Here is a 14,070-nt window from a genome sequence, read left to right as displayed (position 1 = left end):
GTTTAACCATCACACGCTGTATGATCTCAAATGTAATCCCCGTACTCACTTTAATGTTATATATAGGATGAATGTTTTTCATAGTATCCATAACTACTTTTCGAACCTGAAATGCACGAAAGAAAGTCTTAAACAAAATCTAGCTACAATTTCAACATGGTTTCTTCATCATAATCCAAAGAGTAAAGGATTCTGACCCAGATATATTAAGAATTTTCTCCAATTTTGTGTATTCTGTTATCCAAAAAATGGTATTTATGGAAAAAATGCTTTATACATATAATCCATACAGCGAATCAAAACTAGCCAAATGAAGTATCTTATGCTTTCTGTGAAAACTCCTGCCTAATATTTCACTGAAGCTTTCTAGATATTTAAATATTCCTCTCCTACCTTCTCTGTCCCAGAGAGAAAGCTTTACCTTAAGCCTCTCCATGTAAGGCCTCATTGTAATGTTTATCCTTTGCACTGCCCATTTATCAATGTCTCTTTCTAGATGTGCTCTCTGTGCTTTGCCACCCTGACTGGCTACTTTGAGATGATAAAAACCCCAGGTCTCCTGTTTGGCAACTGCTACTTTTTTCCTTTCAAAATGGTATTTGGTCCTAGATTTCCACATCCCAAATGATTTTACAATTTTTTTGGATTAAATTGTAGTTGTCAAACCATTGTCTTACTCTTTCAACATTTTTTTTTTTTTAGTTACCTTCCCCTCAAAAAAAGTGACCTATGTGATCTTGTAAGCTCATGTGCTAAAACATCCTTTAGCTTCATACATAGTTTAAAAAAAGCAAAAGACATTAGCAGCAATAATTCAGGATGTGTGTCACTAGCGGAATATAAATCTAAATAAATAAATTAATAAATCATGGCTGCTAGACAGCATCCCCGCCAGCAGAGCTCTTCACAGAGCCACCCTCTCTCCTGTGCTAGCCACCTCCTTGATACTCCCATGATGCAGTAGGGCCAGCCCTGCCTCTCCCACAACTCGGTGCCTCTGAGTCACCTTGGCTCTTTGCATTGGCCCACTTTGCCTTGCTACTGTGTGGCCCCCTTGATTCAACTTGCTTGTAAGCCTCCCTACCCTGTCCTGCAGCCTCACTGCCTTGCGGCCTTTAGGTCCCCTAGTCTCGCTCTGCCTTGCTTTGTAGCCTGTTTAGTTCTCCTTGACTGTTTTTCATTCATCTTGTCTTGTATGCACCTTGCTTTGCATTAGTTCCCTGTCAGCTTGTGTTTATTCTTTGTGCTGTTCTCATGGCCCTGTACAGTCCTTGTCTTCTTCCTGGTCCTCCTTATGGCCCCTCGGTTCCAGCCATTGCTCCCATCATGCCAGTCCCCTGTTCCCACCTGGTTCCCCTGTCAGTATCCCTTGGACTGATCTTGTTGCTGTTTCGGACTGATTCTGGCCTTGACTTCATCTGAACACACTGCCTGCCCAGACCTCTGCCAGCCATGTACTGCTCCCAGAAAGCCCTGATGGCCACCAGAACCTGTGGGCTCAACCAAAGGGAGAGATGGCTGGTCAGCGAAAGATCCTCTTTGGCTCTGCCCAAGTGTCTGGCCCTTCTCCTATTGGGGGAAACCCCATCCAGCTGATTCCCCCCTCTGTAGCAGTACATTATTGCAAGTCATAGAAAATCCAGACACACTAAACTAAAATGACCCAGGCTGAAGGCCCCTTACAGATTAATAGATTTCTTAAGGCATAAGATTTCAAGGACAAGAGCCCAGTTTGTCAGATGCACACATACTACAACCAAAACGTAAAAAGAATTGTTTTGTATTTTCCTTGCTGTTCTTGTTAGTCAGTTTTGAAACTGAATTTCTAATTAGAACTGTAGCTATGTCATAAGGGCAGAGAGCATAAGAAAACTTCAAACAGGTCTCTAAACTAATTTAAATGTCAATTTAAACAAATAGCTTCAAAACATCGACTATAGTATAGACTATTTATAGAAATTTATTTTCTGCCTAATTACCAATAATCATGTTTTAATTTAATAATTCATTTCTAAGACTGAGTTCTGTAGTTATAAGGGTTGCCTCTACAATATAAACAAAATTCAGTTTTATTGTGAGCCAGTAATTTACATTTCAAGTACTACAAGACTGCTGAACTTTATTTTGCTTAAAATGCATCTTCTTACCTCCTTTAGGCCATTGAAAGGTCCCACAGCTGAAACTGTGTTCCCCTGAACCATGATGTAACAATCTGTTAAAAGTTCCAGAGCCTAAAACACAAAAGATTATTTTGGGCTTGGCCTGAATTTATGCAGCAAAACTTGGGTAAAATCTTAACGATTGCTACATTAGGGCATTTACCTTCAGAGTAGAGCCTTTAGGGCCAAGAAGCCTCTGTCTTCTTTTTATAAATCTCTCTCGGTTTCTCACCAAAGTTCCTATTTTAATAATATCGCATGCCTTGTCATCTTGAAGAATTCGCACTGCCTAACAAAATCAGAAACATGAAACTATGAAGGCTAAAAAGAAAACCTTTGGAGGCAAAAAGCTGGACTACGGTCAGTAGGACCAGATGTACTAAAAGGTTTGTCCTCATTTGGGTCTACAGGGAAAATAGCCCCGAGGACATCATCTCTGCAGGACTAACCACTTTAATGCTACTAATTGGAAGGAAATTTTTGTCAGAGGATATGGTCAAGGCATCTAACATAGCTGGGTTTAAAAGATGTTTGGACAAGTTCCTGGAGGAAAAAAAAAGTCAACAATTTTTAACCAGGGTGGACTTGGGTAAAGCCACAAAGAATAGCATCTGCTGGGTACCTCCTAATGACCAGGACTGACTATCGGAGACAGATGTTGGACCTTTCTCTGATCCAGTCTGGCACATCTTATGTTAGGGAGAAATAATTGTACCTTTTTCTGATTCTACCAAATATTTCAGTATAGAACTATACCATGTCTCAGCAACATTTAATTTCATAGTAATTTGTATGGATAATTTCTGTAGTCTGTCAGTACTGGGCCTTTTCTGGCTCTTATCTCTCCACTATCATGCTTCTAACATTTATGGGTCACAGATATAAATTTGGTGTTCTGTATGTTTGCAGTTACAATTGGATAGAAAAATACCACTTTACCTTGGCCCTCCCTCGCTGCTTCACCTTGATTCTTATTTTTCGAAGAACTTCAAAAGAAAAGCTGATTTCAGGTTTAAAAGATCTGTTCAAATGCAATAAAAAGTCCCAACAAGGATAGAAAGTGTACTCCCATGAAGAACAGAAGTGTGGGAATTGTATTCTTGTATCCGCTTTCACTTTTCCAGCACATTAACATGTTTTATTTACAAACATTTGATATTCTGCCTTTTTCCAAGAATGACTTCAAAGCAGATTACATCAAATTAAATAAGGGTCATGTGCAGTAATCATTGAATCAATGTCCAGACACAGTAGACGTTAATTCTTTACTAATGATCAGGCTGGGGGAAGGCCTGGTTGAACAGCTATGCATTTGCGTTTTGCCAGAATGTGCAATAGCACAGTTCAAGGCAAAGGGGTAGTGGTACCTCATTCCACATTTTGGGTCCATAGCAGATGAAAGCCCACAGGACAGTCTTATGAAGTCAGATGGGAAGGAGAGGAGGGCCTTTTGGGAGGATTGGAGTTCTCTAGCGGGGGTGGACTGGAGGCTTGCTAATGTAATGTCTATCTTTAAAAAGGGCTCAATGGGTGATCCAGGAAACGTCTGACATCTGTGCCAGGCAAAATGGTAGAAACTATCATAAAGAACAAAACTGCTGAACATATAGATAGGCAGAGTTTAATGGGACAAAGTCAGCATGGCTTTACCCAAGGCAAGTCTTGACTCACATCTGCTTCACTTTTTTGAAGGAGTTAATAAACATGTGGATAAAGGTGAACCGGTAGATGTAGTGTACTTGGATTTTCAGAAGGCATCTGACAAAGTTCCTCATGAGAGGCTTCTATGAAAAGTAAAAGGTCATGGGATAGGAGGTGATGTCCTTTCGTGGATTACAAACTGGCTAAAAGACAGGAAACAAGAGAGTAGGATTAAATGGACAATTTTCTCAGTGGAAGGGAGTGGACAGTGGAGTGCCTCAGGGATCTGGATTGGGACCCCTACTTTTCAATATATTTATAAATGATCTGGAAAGAAATACGGCGAGTGAGGTAATCAAATTTGCAGATAATACAAAATTGTTCAGAGTAGTTAAATCACAAGCAGATTGTGATAAATTGCAGGAAGACCTTGTGAGACTGGAAAATCGGGCATCGAAATAGCAGATGAAATTTAATGTAGACAAGTGCAAGGTGTTGTATATAGGGAAAAATAACCCATGCTATAATTACACAGTGTTGGGTTCCATATTAGGTGCTACAACCCAAGAAAGAGATCTAGGCGTCATAGTGGATAACACATTGAAATCGTCAGTTCAGTGTGCTGCAGCAGTCAAAAAAGCTAACAGAATGTTGGGAATTATTAGAAAAGGAATGATGAATAAAACGGAAAATGTCATAATGCCTCTGTATCGCTCCATGGTGAGACCGCACCTTGAATACTGTGTACAATTCTGGTCGCCACATCTCAAAAGACGTGGTTGTTTAAACAAGCCTTTCCAGACCCTAATTAAATCTCATTTCAATGACATCCAGTCAGACATTTTTAGAACATTGTAAATAATTGATCTGTTAAATTCCTTTAGACTTTCCTCCACCCAGTTTGAACATCCTTGTTTTATTGTAACTTCAGATTTCTCTTTTCACAGTTTTTATTTTTATTTTCCTTTACACCCCCCTGTTAAATGTAAACCAGCATGATGTGATTATCTTGAATGCCAGTATAGAAAAAAGCTAAATAAAATAACTAAATAAAAAAAGATATAGTTGCGATGGAGAAGGTACAGAGAAGGGCGACCAAAATGATAAGGGGAATGGAACAGCTCCCCTATGAGGAAAGGCTGAAGAGGTTAGGGCTGTTCAGCTTGGAGAAGAGACGGCTGAGGGGGGATGTGATAGAGGTCTTTAAGATCATAAGAGGTCTAGAATGGGTAGATGTTAATCGGTTATTTACTCTTTTGGATAATAGAAAGACTAGGGGGCACTCCATGAAGTTAGCATGGGGCACATTTAAAACTAATCGGAGAAAGTTCTTTTTCACTCAATGCACAATTAAACTCTGGAATTTGTTGCCAGAGGATGTGGTTAGTGCAGTTAATATAGCTGTGTTTAAAAAAGGATTGAATAAGTTCTTGGAGGAGAAGTCCATTACCTACTATTAAGTTGTCTTAGAAAATAGTCACTGCTATTACTAGCAACGGTAACATGGAATAGACTTAGTTTTTGGGTACTTGCCAGGTTCTTATGGCCTGGATTGGCCACTGTTGGAAACAGGATGCTGGGCTTGATGGACCCTTGGTCTGACCCAGTATGGCATGTTCTTATGTGGATAAAGGTGAACCAGCTGATATAGTGTATCTGGATTTCCAGAAAGCCACTGACAAAGTTCCTCATGAGAGACTTCTTAGGAAATTAAAATGTCATGGGATAGGGGGCAGTGTCCTATTATGGATGGTCAACTGGTTAAAAGATAGAAAACAGAGAGTAGGGCTAAATGGTAAATTTTCCCAATGGAGAAAGCTGAATAATGCAGTACCCCAGGGATCTATTCTGGGACCACTGCTTTTCAATATATGTATAAATGATATGGAAATGTAGTAGACAAGTGGGATGATGAAATTTGCTAAGGACACCAAATTATTCAAAGTTGTTAAATCACAAGAGGATTGTGAGAAATTGCTAGAGGACCTTGCAAAACTGGGAGACTGGGCATGCAAATGTGGACAAGTGCAAAGTGAGGCACTTTGGGAAGAGTAAAGGAAAATTGGTTGGGGGCAGGGACCGGCCCACCGGTATTCTCCCCCGCCAGGCGCCCTGCAGGGCCACCAACCCCAGCTCCTTAAGCCTGCTACCAGGGAGGATAGTCCTACTAGGACCTGCCAACCCCCTGGGAGGATATGTTTAATTCTGCTTGATCCTCAGCTGTTTGTTTCCTAATAATTTTTTTTTTTTTTGTGAAGAGATTCCTTAACCCCAATAAAAGGGCAAGACCACAGGAGACATAGAAATACTGAACAGATGCAGGTGGCACTCCAGGTTAAGAGGGGGTGCTCTTCAAGTTTTTCTCTGTCTCCATCTGCTGGAAGTGAGGCATAACCCACAATCTGGACTGATCCGGGTACGTACAAGGAACCCAGATTTATAGCTTCACAATGCAAGGTTCCACATTAGGAGTCACCATTCAGGAAAAGGACATATGCATCATCAATTATATGTTGAAATCTTCTGCTGCTGCAGCAGCCAAGAAAGCAAATATAGAATGATAGGAATTATTAGGAAAGGAATGGAGAATAAAACAGAATATCAATTGCCTCTGTATCACTCCATGGTACAGCTCGTCTTGAGCATTGTGTGCAGTTCTGGTTTCCACATCTCAAGAAAGATATAGCAGAATTAGAAAAGGTATCGAGAAGGGTGACCATGATGATAAAGGGGATGAAACAATTCCCCTATGAGGAAAGGCTAAAGAAGTTAGGACTCTTTGGCTTGAGAAGAGATGGCTGAGGGGCAATATGTTAGAGGTCTATAATACGATGGCTGGAGTGGAACAAATAAACCTTAAATCAGTTTACTCTTTCAAAGAGTACAAAGATTAGGGGGCATATAATGAAGTTACTAGGAGATGCATTTAAAACGAATAAGAGAAAATACTTTTTTACTCAACGCGTAATGCAGCTCTGAATTCACTGCCAGAGGATGTCGTGAAAGCTATTAGAGTAACTGCGTTTAATAAACATTTTAGACAAGTTCCTGCAGAAAAAGTGCACAAATAATTAAGGTAGACGGGGAAATCACTGCTTATCACTAGGATAAGCAGCTTGGAATCTATCTACCCCTTGGGATCCTGCCAGGAATTTGTGACCTGGATTGGCTATGGTTGGAAACAGGATACTGGGTTTGATGGCTCTTTGGTCTGATCCAGTATGACAAGTCTTATGTTCTTATAACTGATCTAAATAGCTTATGTATGTTAACTCACCTGTTCAAATGGAACACTTCTTGCTAACAGCTTTATTAAGTCTCTGGCCCGGATGATCACATATGGATCAAAAGTCTTCCTGGTTGTAGTAACTGTCATGCTGCCCTCAATGAGGTCCAATGTTGCACGGATATGCTGTACCATAGAAAATGTGAAATTAAACATCCCACAAGCAAATAATGAAGAAAGACTAATTTATTAATAATATTTAGTACTTATTTCAAAATGCATTGTAATGCTAATCAGATTATTATTATGGTTAAAAACTTAAGCTCTATTTTGATAATTCTGTTGATAAATTTAAAGGATTCTGAAGCAGAAAAAAAAACAAAACAAAAATAGCCCAGAATGAAACCTGAATAAAAGCATTCATCCTTCAACAAATTCAAAGATTATTTGATACTGAAAAGCCCAAAAAAAACCAAACCAGAATCACTTTTGAGCAATGCTTGCCGCTTCATATTTTTATTTTAATTCCCATGAATCAGGCATATATTTTTATAATATAAAACCTGTACACATACAAAATATTTTAAGCTTCCTGTTTAAATTAATGATTTAACACAAAACCTATTTTATTCACAAATAAATAAATGCAGTGGAAGAACTGTGTAGCTAAACAATGCTAACACCTAGAAAATATAAGCTCTTACATGCTCATCTAGGACTTTCTGCAACAATGGCCAACATTCTTTCAAGTAAGCTTCCCTATATTTGGGAAACAAAGTTGCAAAGCTGCTTTCTTCGAGCAAGCCATTAGGATTATCTTCTTTCGTAAAGGCTGCTTCTTTCCATCCATCGGGAACAGTGAGAAGTTCAGTTTCATTTGCTGATACGAAATAAATGCAGTTTATTTAGCTAGTTGTACAGGCTGAAACTTGCGTCTCAACACAATGTCACATGTGCTTAATGTCTAACGGTGGTGGTGGAAATCAGAAGGGGGCAAATTATTTGATAACAGTTAAAGAACTAATCATAAGACAGAAAACATAATCCAAGTACAGTCTGTGCGCATAATGTGGTACATGGAACAAGTATAGCTGCTTTTTATAGTCACCCTTAAGGATTTTATAGTATGGTACGATTAATACAGCAATACTACATAAAAATAAACATATATTGCATGATTCAGATGGCAAGGCAAGATCAATACGCGCTTTTCTCATTATTTCCGTTTCCATAAAATATAAACAGCCAAGACATTTCTTTTTTTTTTTTTTTTCTTCACGCCCGCACATGGGAGGCATAGACCCTAAGAAGCTTAATAAAAGTTTCTCGGCCACTGCTACCTGGGAGTCTCCGCTTTCTTACCCTGCTTGCTCCCGATCCTGAAGCGCGCACCCCCCACCCGCGCCTCGGAGGAAGACGCCGCCATGCTATTCTTCCGCTAGGCGTCACGTGTCTCCTGTGACGTAACACGCCGGCTTGTGCATCAGTACGTAGTTGTCTGCCCGGAAACGCAGCTGCCGCGTTTTCGAGTCCTACTTAGGCCCTGGAATAAGAGCTGCATCTAACTGTCCAGTATGTTTAAGTCTCCCTCAGCTTTGGGAGATATTTACTGGAGCCTGTCTAAAGTCTGCCTTTGGGAGCCTGTAAATGGAGGAGGACATGTACTGGTGCTGAAAGCATTTAGGAGGAAGATGATGAGACAATAGTAACTTTTTTTTGGCGTTGAGCGTGAGCCTTCATCCAGTTTGTAGGGCAGGGGTCAGGAACCTTTTTGGCTGAGAGAGCCATAAATGCCACATATTTTAAAATGTAATTCCATGAGAGCCATACAATATGTTTAAAACTAAATACAAGTAAATGTGTGCATTTTATGTAAGATCCCACTTTTAATGTACAATAAGTCTCTGAAAATATTACACCAGGCCTTAAGACACCAATACATCTCCTATTAGGAAAACGGACCAAGTCAGGCTGCTATAGAGTCCTACACAGAAACAACACGCCAGCAGAAAACCTCACCTGAATCACGTGCTGTCCCTCACCTAACATAGAATAAAGAGACCAAAACGCATAACAAGAAGCATGCAGAAAAAACTGAATTGGAAACTGCAACAAGCCAGAGTCTCTGTATGCAGTGTAACAAAGGAAAAAAGAAACATCACCCATCCTTATAAAACAAATCAAGAAATATAAAATCATCAGCAGTAAAACTGTACTAACAAAAAGAACATATTTCAAAACAGCTGATGAGAGGAATATCCAATAATTAAAACTCATATAAAACATTTCCAGATACCAACAAAATATTTCAAAATAGCAGACACAAAGATCCAGTAATGAAAAATAATAAGGATACAAACATTTTTTTGCTCTGCATACCTGGGAACGTTTGATATCCAGGTGTCCTGAGATTGTTCTGAATTAGCAGGAGGTGGGGTGGTTTGCTTGGAACTTTCTCCTCTCTCAGTCACATACCAGCGCTCTCTCTCACACTGGCTCTCAATGACACACCTATACACACATGCTCTCAGTACTCACATATACACATGTTTTTTCTCACTCACTTATATAGGCTCTTAATTACACATTTACACACATGCTGTCTATCTTTTCACGCTTACACACACACACAGGCTTTCAATCACATAAATACATGCTGTCTTTTTCTCTCACACACAGACTCTCATTCACATGCTTACAAACATGTCCTCTCTTTCTCTCATTTACACACAGGCTCTCAATCACATACTCACATGCTCCCTCACCTAAATCAGCTCTCAATCACACACAGACACACATGATCTCTCTCTTACTTATACACACAGGCTCTTAATCATACATACACATGATTTCTCTCACACACAAAGGATCTCAATCATACACACATACTCTTTCACACAAACAGGTTTTCAATCACAAACTTACACATACAGGTTCCCAATGGTAAACTTACATTCATGCTCTCTCTCTCACAGGCAGGCTCTCAATCACAGACATACTCTCTTTCACATACACAGGCTCTCAATCATTCACATACATGCAATCTCACTCACACACACAGGATCTCAAACACACACGCTTGCTCGCTCATTCACTCTCTCTCTCCCCCACCCCCACCCCAGGAACTCGCGCAGCAGCAGCCTCCTCCCAACACTAACCTTCATTTTCAGCCCTCGCGGAGGCGGAGTCCCATCGGCCGCGGTTGAAACTCTTCATTTTCCTCCGAGCCGCGCTGCAGTCTTCTTCCCACAAGCGTGGCCTCTTCTTTTCGCGCAGGCACCCGATGCTCACCACTTCCTCTTCCGGGCCGCGGGAAGAAGAGAGCACGCCGGTGCTGCGGCACCGGCGTGCTCTCTTCTTCCCGCGGCCCGGAAGAGGAAGTGGTGAGCATCGGGTGCCTGCGCGGGAAGACTCCCGCGCAGGCACCCGATGACTCCAGCGCTGGCACCCGGCTGACTCCAGTCGTGCCGCTGCCGGCGTGCTCTCTCCTCCTCCTCCCCCCCCCCCCCCCCGCGGCCCGGAAGAGGAAGTGGTGAGTATCGGGTGCCTGCGCGGAAGAAGAGACCACGCTAGTGTGGTCTCTTCTTCCCGCGCAGGCACCCGATGCTCTCCACTTCCTCTTCCGGGCCGCGGGGGGGGGGGGAGGAGGAGAAGAGAGCACACCGGTGCCGCTGACTCCAGCTGTCCCGCCGCGTTCCGCCCGGGCTGACAGCATTTTAAGCCCGGGCGGCGGAGGACCGGGGAGCAGCTGGGTCAGCGGGGAACCGCGAAGTGTGGCGACACTTGTCTGCGAGCCAGATGCAGCCCTCAAAAGAGCCATATCTGGCTCGCGAGCCATGGGTTCCCGACCCCTGTTGTAGGGGATATGCTGGGTGTAAACAAAGACTGGAGACTGAATGTCATAATGCCTCTTTATCGCTCAATGTTGAGACCGCACCTTGAGTATTGTGTTCGGTTCTCAGAAAAGATTTAAATATGTACTGGTCAAGGTACAGAGAAGGGTGACCAAAATGATAAAGAGGATGGAACGGCTCCCCTATGAAGAAAGGGAGGAGAAATGGCTGAGGGGGGTGGGGGGATATGATGGAGGGCTCTAACTCGTGAGACTAGAATGGGTAAATGTGAATCGGTTATTTACTCTTTTCAGATGGACTAGGCAACTCCATGAAGTTAGCAAGTAGCACTAAAACAAATCGGAGAAAATTCTTTGTCACTTGACACACAAGCTCTGGAATTTGTTGCCAGAGGATGTGGTTAAAGGAGTTTAGTTTTAAAAGATTTGGACAAGTTCCTGGAGGAGAAGTCCATAAACTGCTATCTTTCTGCTCTCAGTCAGGCTAATCCACACCAGTGGGTTATGCACCTCTACCAGTAGATGGAGACAGCAAAAGGTAACATCAGGGACATATAGCTCTGCCCCAACATCAGCCCACCAGTGTTTTCCATCTCCAGCAAATGGTGGACATGCATTTCCCTTCTGGGACTTGCTCGTGGTAAAAAAATAATAAAGGAGAAGATAGAAGAAATTTCGATCACCACTTGATCTGAGGTGACACCAGTGGGTCCCTCCCTCTGTTGAGCATTTTGAGTCCAGGATCCTGCCCCAGGCCTGGGCTTAAAAAGATAAATGGTTGGAGCCAGAGGGAGGCTCAGCAGTGACGACTTGTACCCTCTACCCCCATAGCTGGAGACTCATTCCTGTTCTCAGTCAGGAGGGCTGAGTTCAGGTACGCAAAAAAGGGGAAAGAGAAGAAAGTTTAGGGCAATTTTTCCCTTCCACCCTTTCCGGGTCTCCTTCCCTCAAACTCGGGTATTCAGTGTCCTTTTCCCCCCTTTTCCCTCTCACTTTCCTCAGAGTTTAGTGAGAGTGGGCGGCGTGGGTTCATCAGGTTGAGCAGTCATTGGCTAGGCCCCGCTTGTAAGGCTCATTTTTTTTTCAGCTGCATGGTGGGCCGTGATGGCGTGTTTTCCCACACCAGCATGTGTGCTTGCTATGCGGCGGTGCACTGAAGGGATCGCACAGTTGCACGTGTACTTGTGTGCTTAAGCCCGCAGCCTATATAGAGCATGGGTGGGGGGGGGGGGGGGGTATGGTTTGCGCACATACTGAGTGCCCACCATTGAGCGCATACTGTCTGAGCACATATTAAACGCACATTATTGGAGCATGTACTGAGCGCACATTATAGGAGCGCATGCTGTCTAAGCTCTACCTGTCTGAGCATCTACAGTCTGGGCACATGATATCTGGGTGCATACCAATTTTCTGGGTGAATTACCAATTTTCGCACAATGAACTAATCGCCAACTGCTTGGACGCCCTCTTAGCACTCATTTATCAACCTCTACATCCTATTTTAAAATTATCTCTTGCTATGATACTTTGCCTTTTCCTCCTGATTAATTATCTCTCTCAACTAACTGACTATTTTGCTATTTCTCCCAGCTAACTGACTAAGTTTTCTTAACCTCCTTTGATTACTTGTATTTTAATATCCTTAATTACTATAACTATCCTACCCTTGGATTAACACATTATTAGTTTATTTAATACCCTTGAGTACCTTAATTGCTAATTTGTTTAATAGCATCTTGTATTCTCTACAATTGCTCTTGTAAAGCACCATTGCTACCTTTCTTGTTGAATGTAAACCGATGTGATGTTTTTCACTAAATGAATGTCGGTATAGAAAAATCCACTAATAAATAAATAATACTAGCTGAGCACATAGCAGCTGAACGTATATTAGCTGAGCACATAATGTTTGGGCATTTAATGTTTAAGTACAACCTGTTTAGGTGCATGCTGGCTGGGCGCATACTATTTGAGCGCATGCTGTATGGGAGTAGACTTCCGTAGACCTTTGCAGGCTTACATTTTCATATGTTCTTCCAGAACATTTACGGTGCCAGGAATGTAGAGATTTCAGCATCTAAACCGGCTAGTCTAGAGGTTAAGATTCCATTCCTCAACCTTGCAGCTGATACCAGTTCAGGCCCCTTTGGGAATCCCTTCCAGACAAGCTTTTTTTTGCATGAGTATGCACGTGCACCTGCTTTAATGAAGTCATATAAAGACAGCACTGTGTGATGGTGTAATTATATTTATGCGGCTTGTCATATAAGGGCAATTGTCTGTCAGCGCTGGTTGGACAAAATGACTTGCCTACTATGGTTTTATTGACGTTGGACCATCCCCTCAAACTGAGGGTAGTGGGGCGGAAGGCGCTACAACTCTTGATTTTCCATGTCCTAGACATCTGCGAGAGATGTGGGTCAGTCCGACAATCTAAAGTCTTGGACCTGTGAGCTCCCAGATGGACCCATCACCCTTTTTTTGGCTGCAATCCTTGGGTCTTCAGGCTTTTTCTGCAGAGTCACTCAGCAGAGACTCTAGGTTTCCATTTTTCTGTCACTGAGTGCCTACACCATGGTGAAGTGGTTTTCGGTGATGTTGAGGAATATGTGTTTGACGATACATCGGAGGGCTCCGACGGGGATTTAGGTTTTTCTCTTCTGGACGAAGGGGAGATTCCTCTGGATTTGGAGCCACATTACACTCTGATCTGAGTTTTTCAGAGAGATGAGTTACCAGGTCTTGTTTCAGACTCTGAAGACGTTCCGAGTAGCTGGGGGTGACTGCTGGTGTGCAGAAGAAGGACCCCTTACTGGCCATCCTACGCAAGGCGTCGTGTTTTCTTTCCCCTCTTGGGTGCGGTTTAAGAGCTCATTGTGGTTGAATGGAGTGCCTTTGAATCTAAATTCATTGGAGGGCGTACTTTAGCGGGATTGTGACCCTTGGTAAACAGGGAGGGTGCAGTTGTGATTTTCAAAGATGGATACCAAGCAATCCACCATTCCGGGGTACGGAGGGGCAGCTCTATATGATGCTCAGGATAGCTTTGAGACTATTCTTAGGCAGGTCTTGCGACCATGGCGATGCATTTACATCTTGTTCCCTGGTAGTCAGTATGGAACCAAAGAGGACCCTCATTCCTAGCCAATGCGAGCTGTGATTTGATGCGGACAGCCGCTAGACAGGGA

At 42.5% G+C, this 14,070-nt stretch overlaps 1 protein-coding gene across 2 annotated transcripts in view; it reads right to left on the bottom strand.

Moving 5' to 3' along the window:
* Positions 1-8,558, bottom strand: part of KRR1 (KRR1 small subunit processome component homolog) — a 40,084-nt gene extending 31,526 nt beyond the window's left edge. Inside the window, exons 1-6 of one of the 2 annotated variants that reach the window (XM_029597150.1) lie at positions 8,389-8,556; positions 7,731-7,906; positions 7,078-7,212; positions 2,323-2,448; positions 2,148-2,231; positions 50-106 (exon numbers count right to left, since the gene is read on the bottom strand). In XM_029597150.1, coding sequence (XP_029453010.1) covers positions 50-106; positions 2,148-2,231; positions 2,323-2,448; positions 7,078-7,212; positions 7,731-7,906; positions 8,389-8,452 — 642 coding nt within the window. In that variant the 5' untranslated portion in view covers positions 8,453-8,556. Of the gene's footprint in view, positions 1-49; positions 107-2,147; positions 2,232-2,322; positions 2,449-7,077; positions 7,213-7,730; positions 7,907-8,388 lie in introns of both variants that reach the window. The other variant, XM_029597151.1, reaches the window with a different exon arrangement.
* Positions 8,559-14,070: the final 5,512 nt, after the last annotated feature.

Source organism: Rhinatrema bivittatum, chromosome 4, assembly GCF_901001135.1.
Source record: "Rhinatrema bivittatum chromosome 4, aRhiBiv1.1, whole genome shotgun sequence".
Lineage (NCBI taxonomy): Eukaryota > Metazoa > Chordata > Amphibia > Gymnophiona > Rhinatrematidae > Rhinatrema > Rhinatrema bivittatum.
The sequence above is the reverse complement of the archived record's forward strand: the minus strand, read 5'-3'. Positions and strand labels throughout refer to the sequence as shown.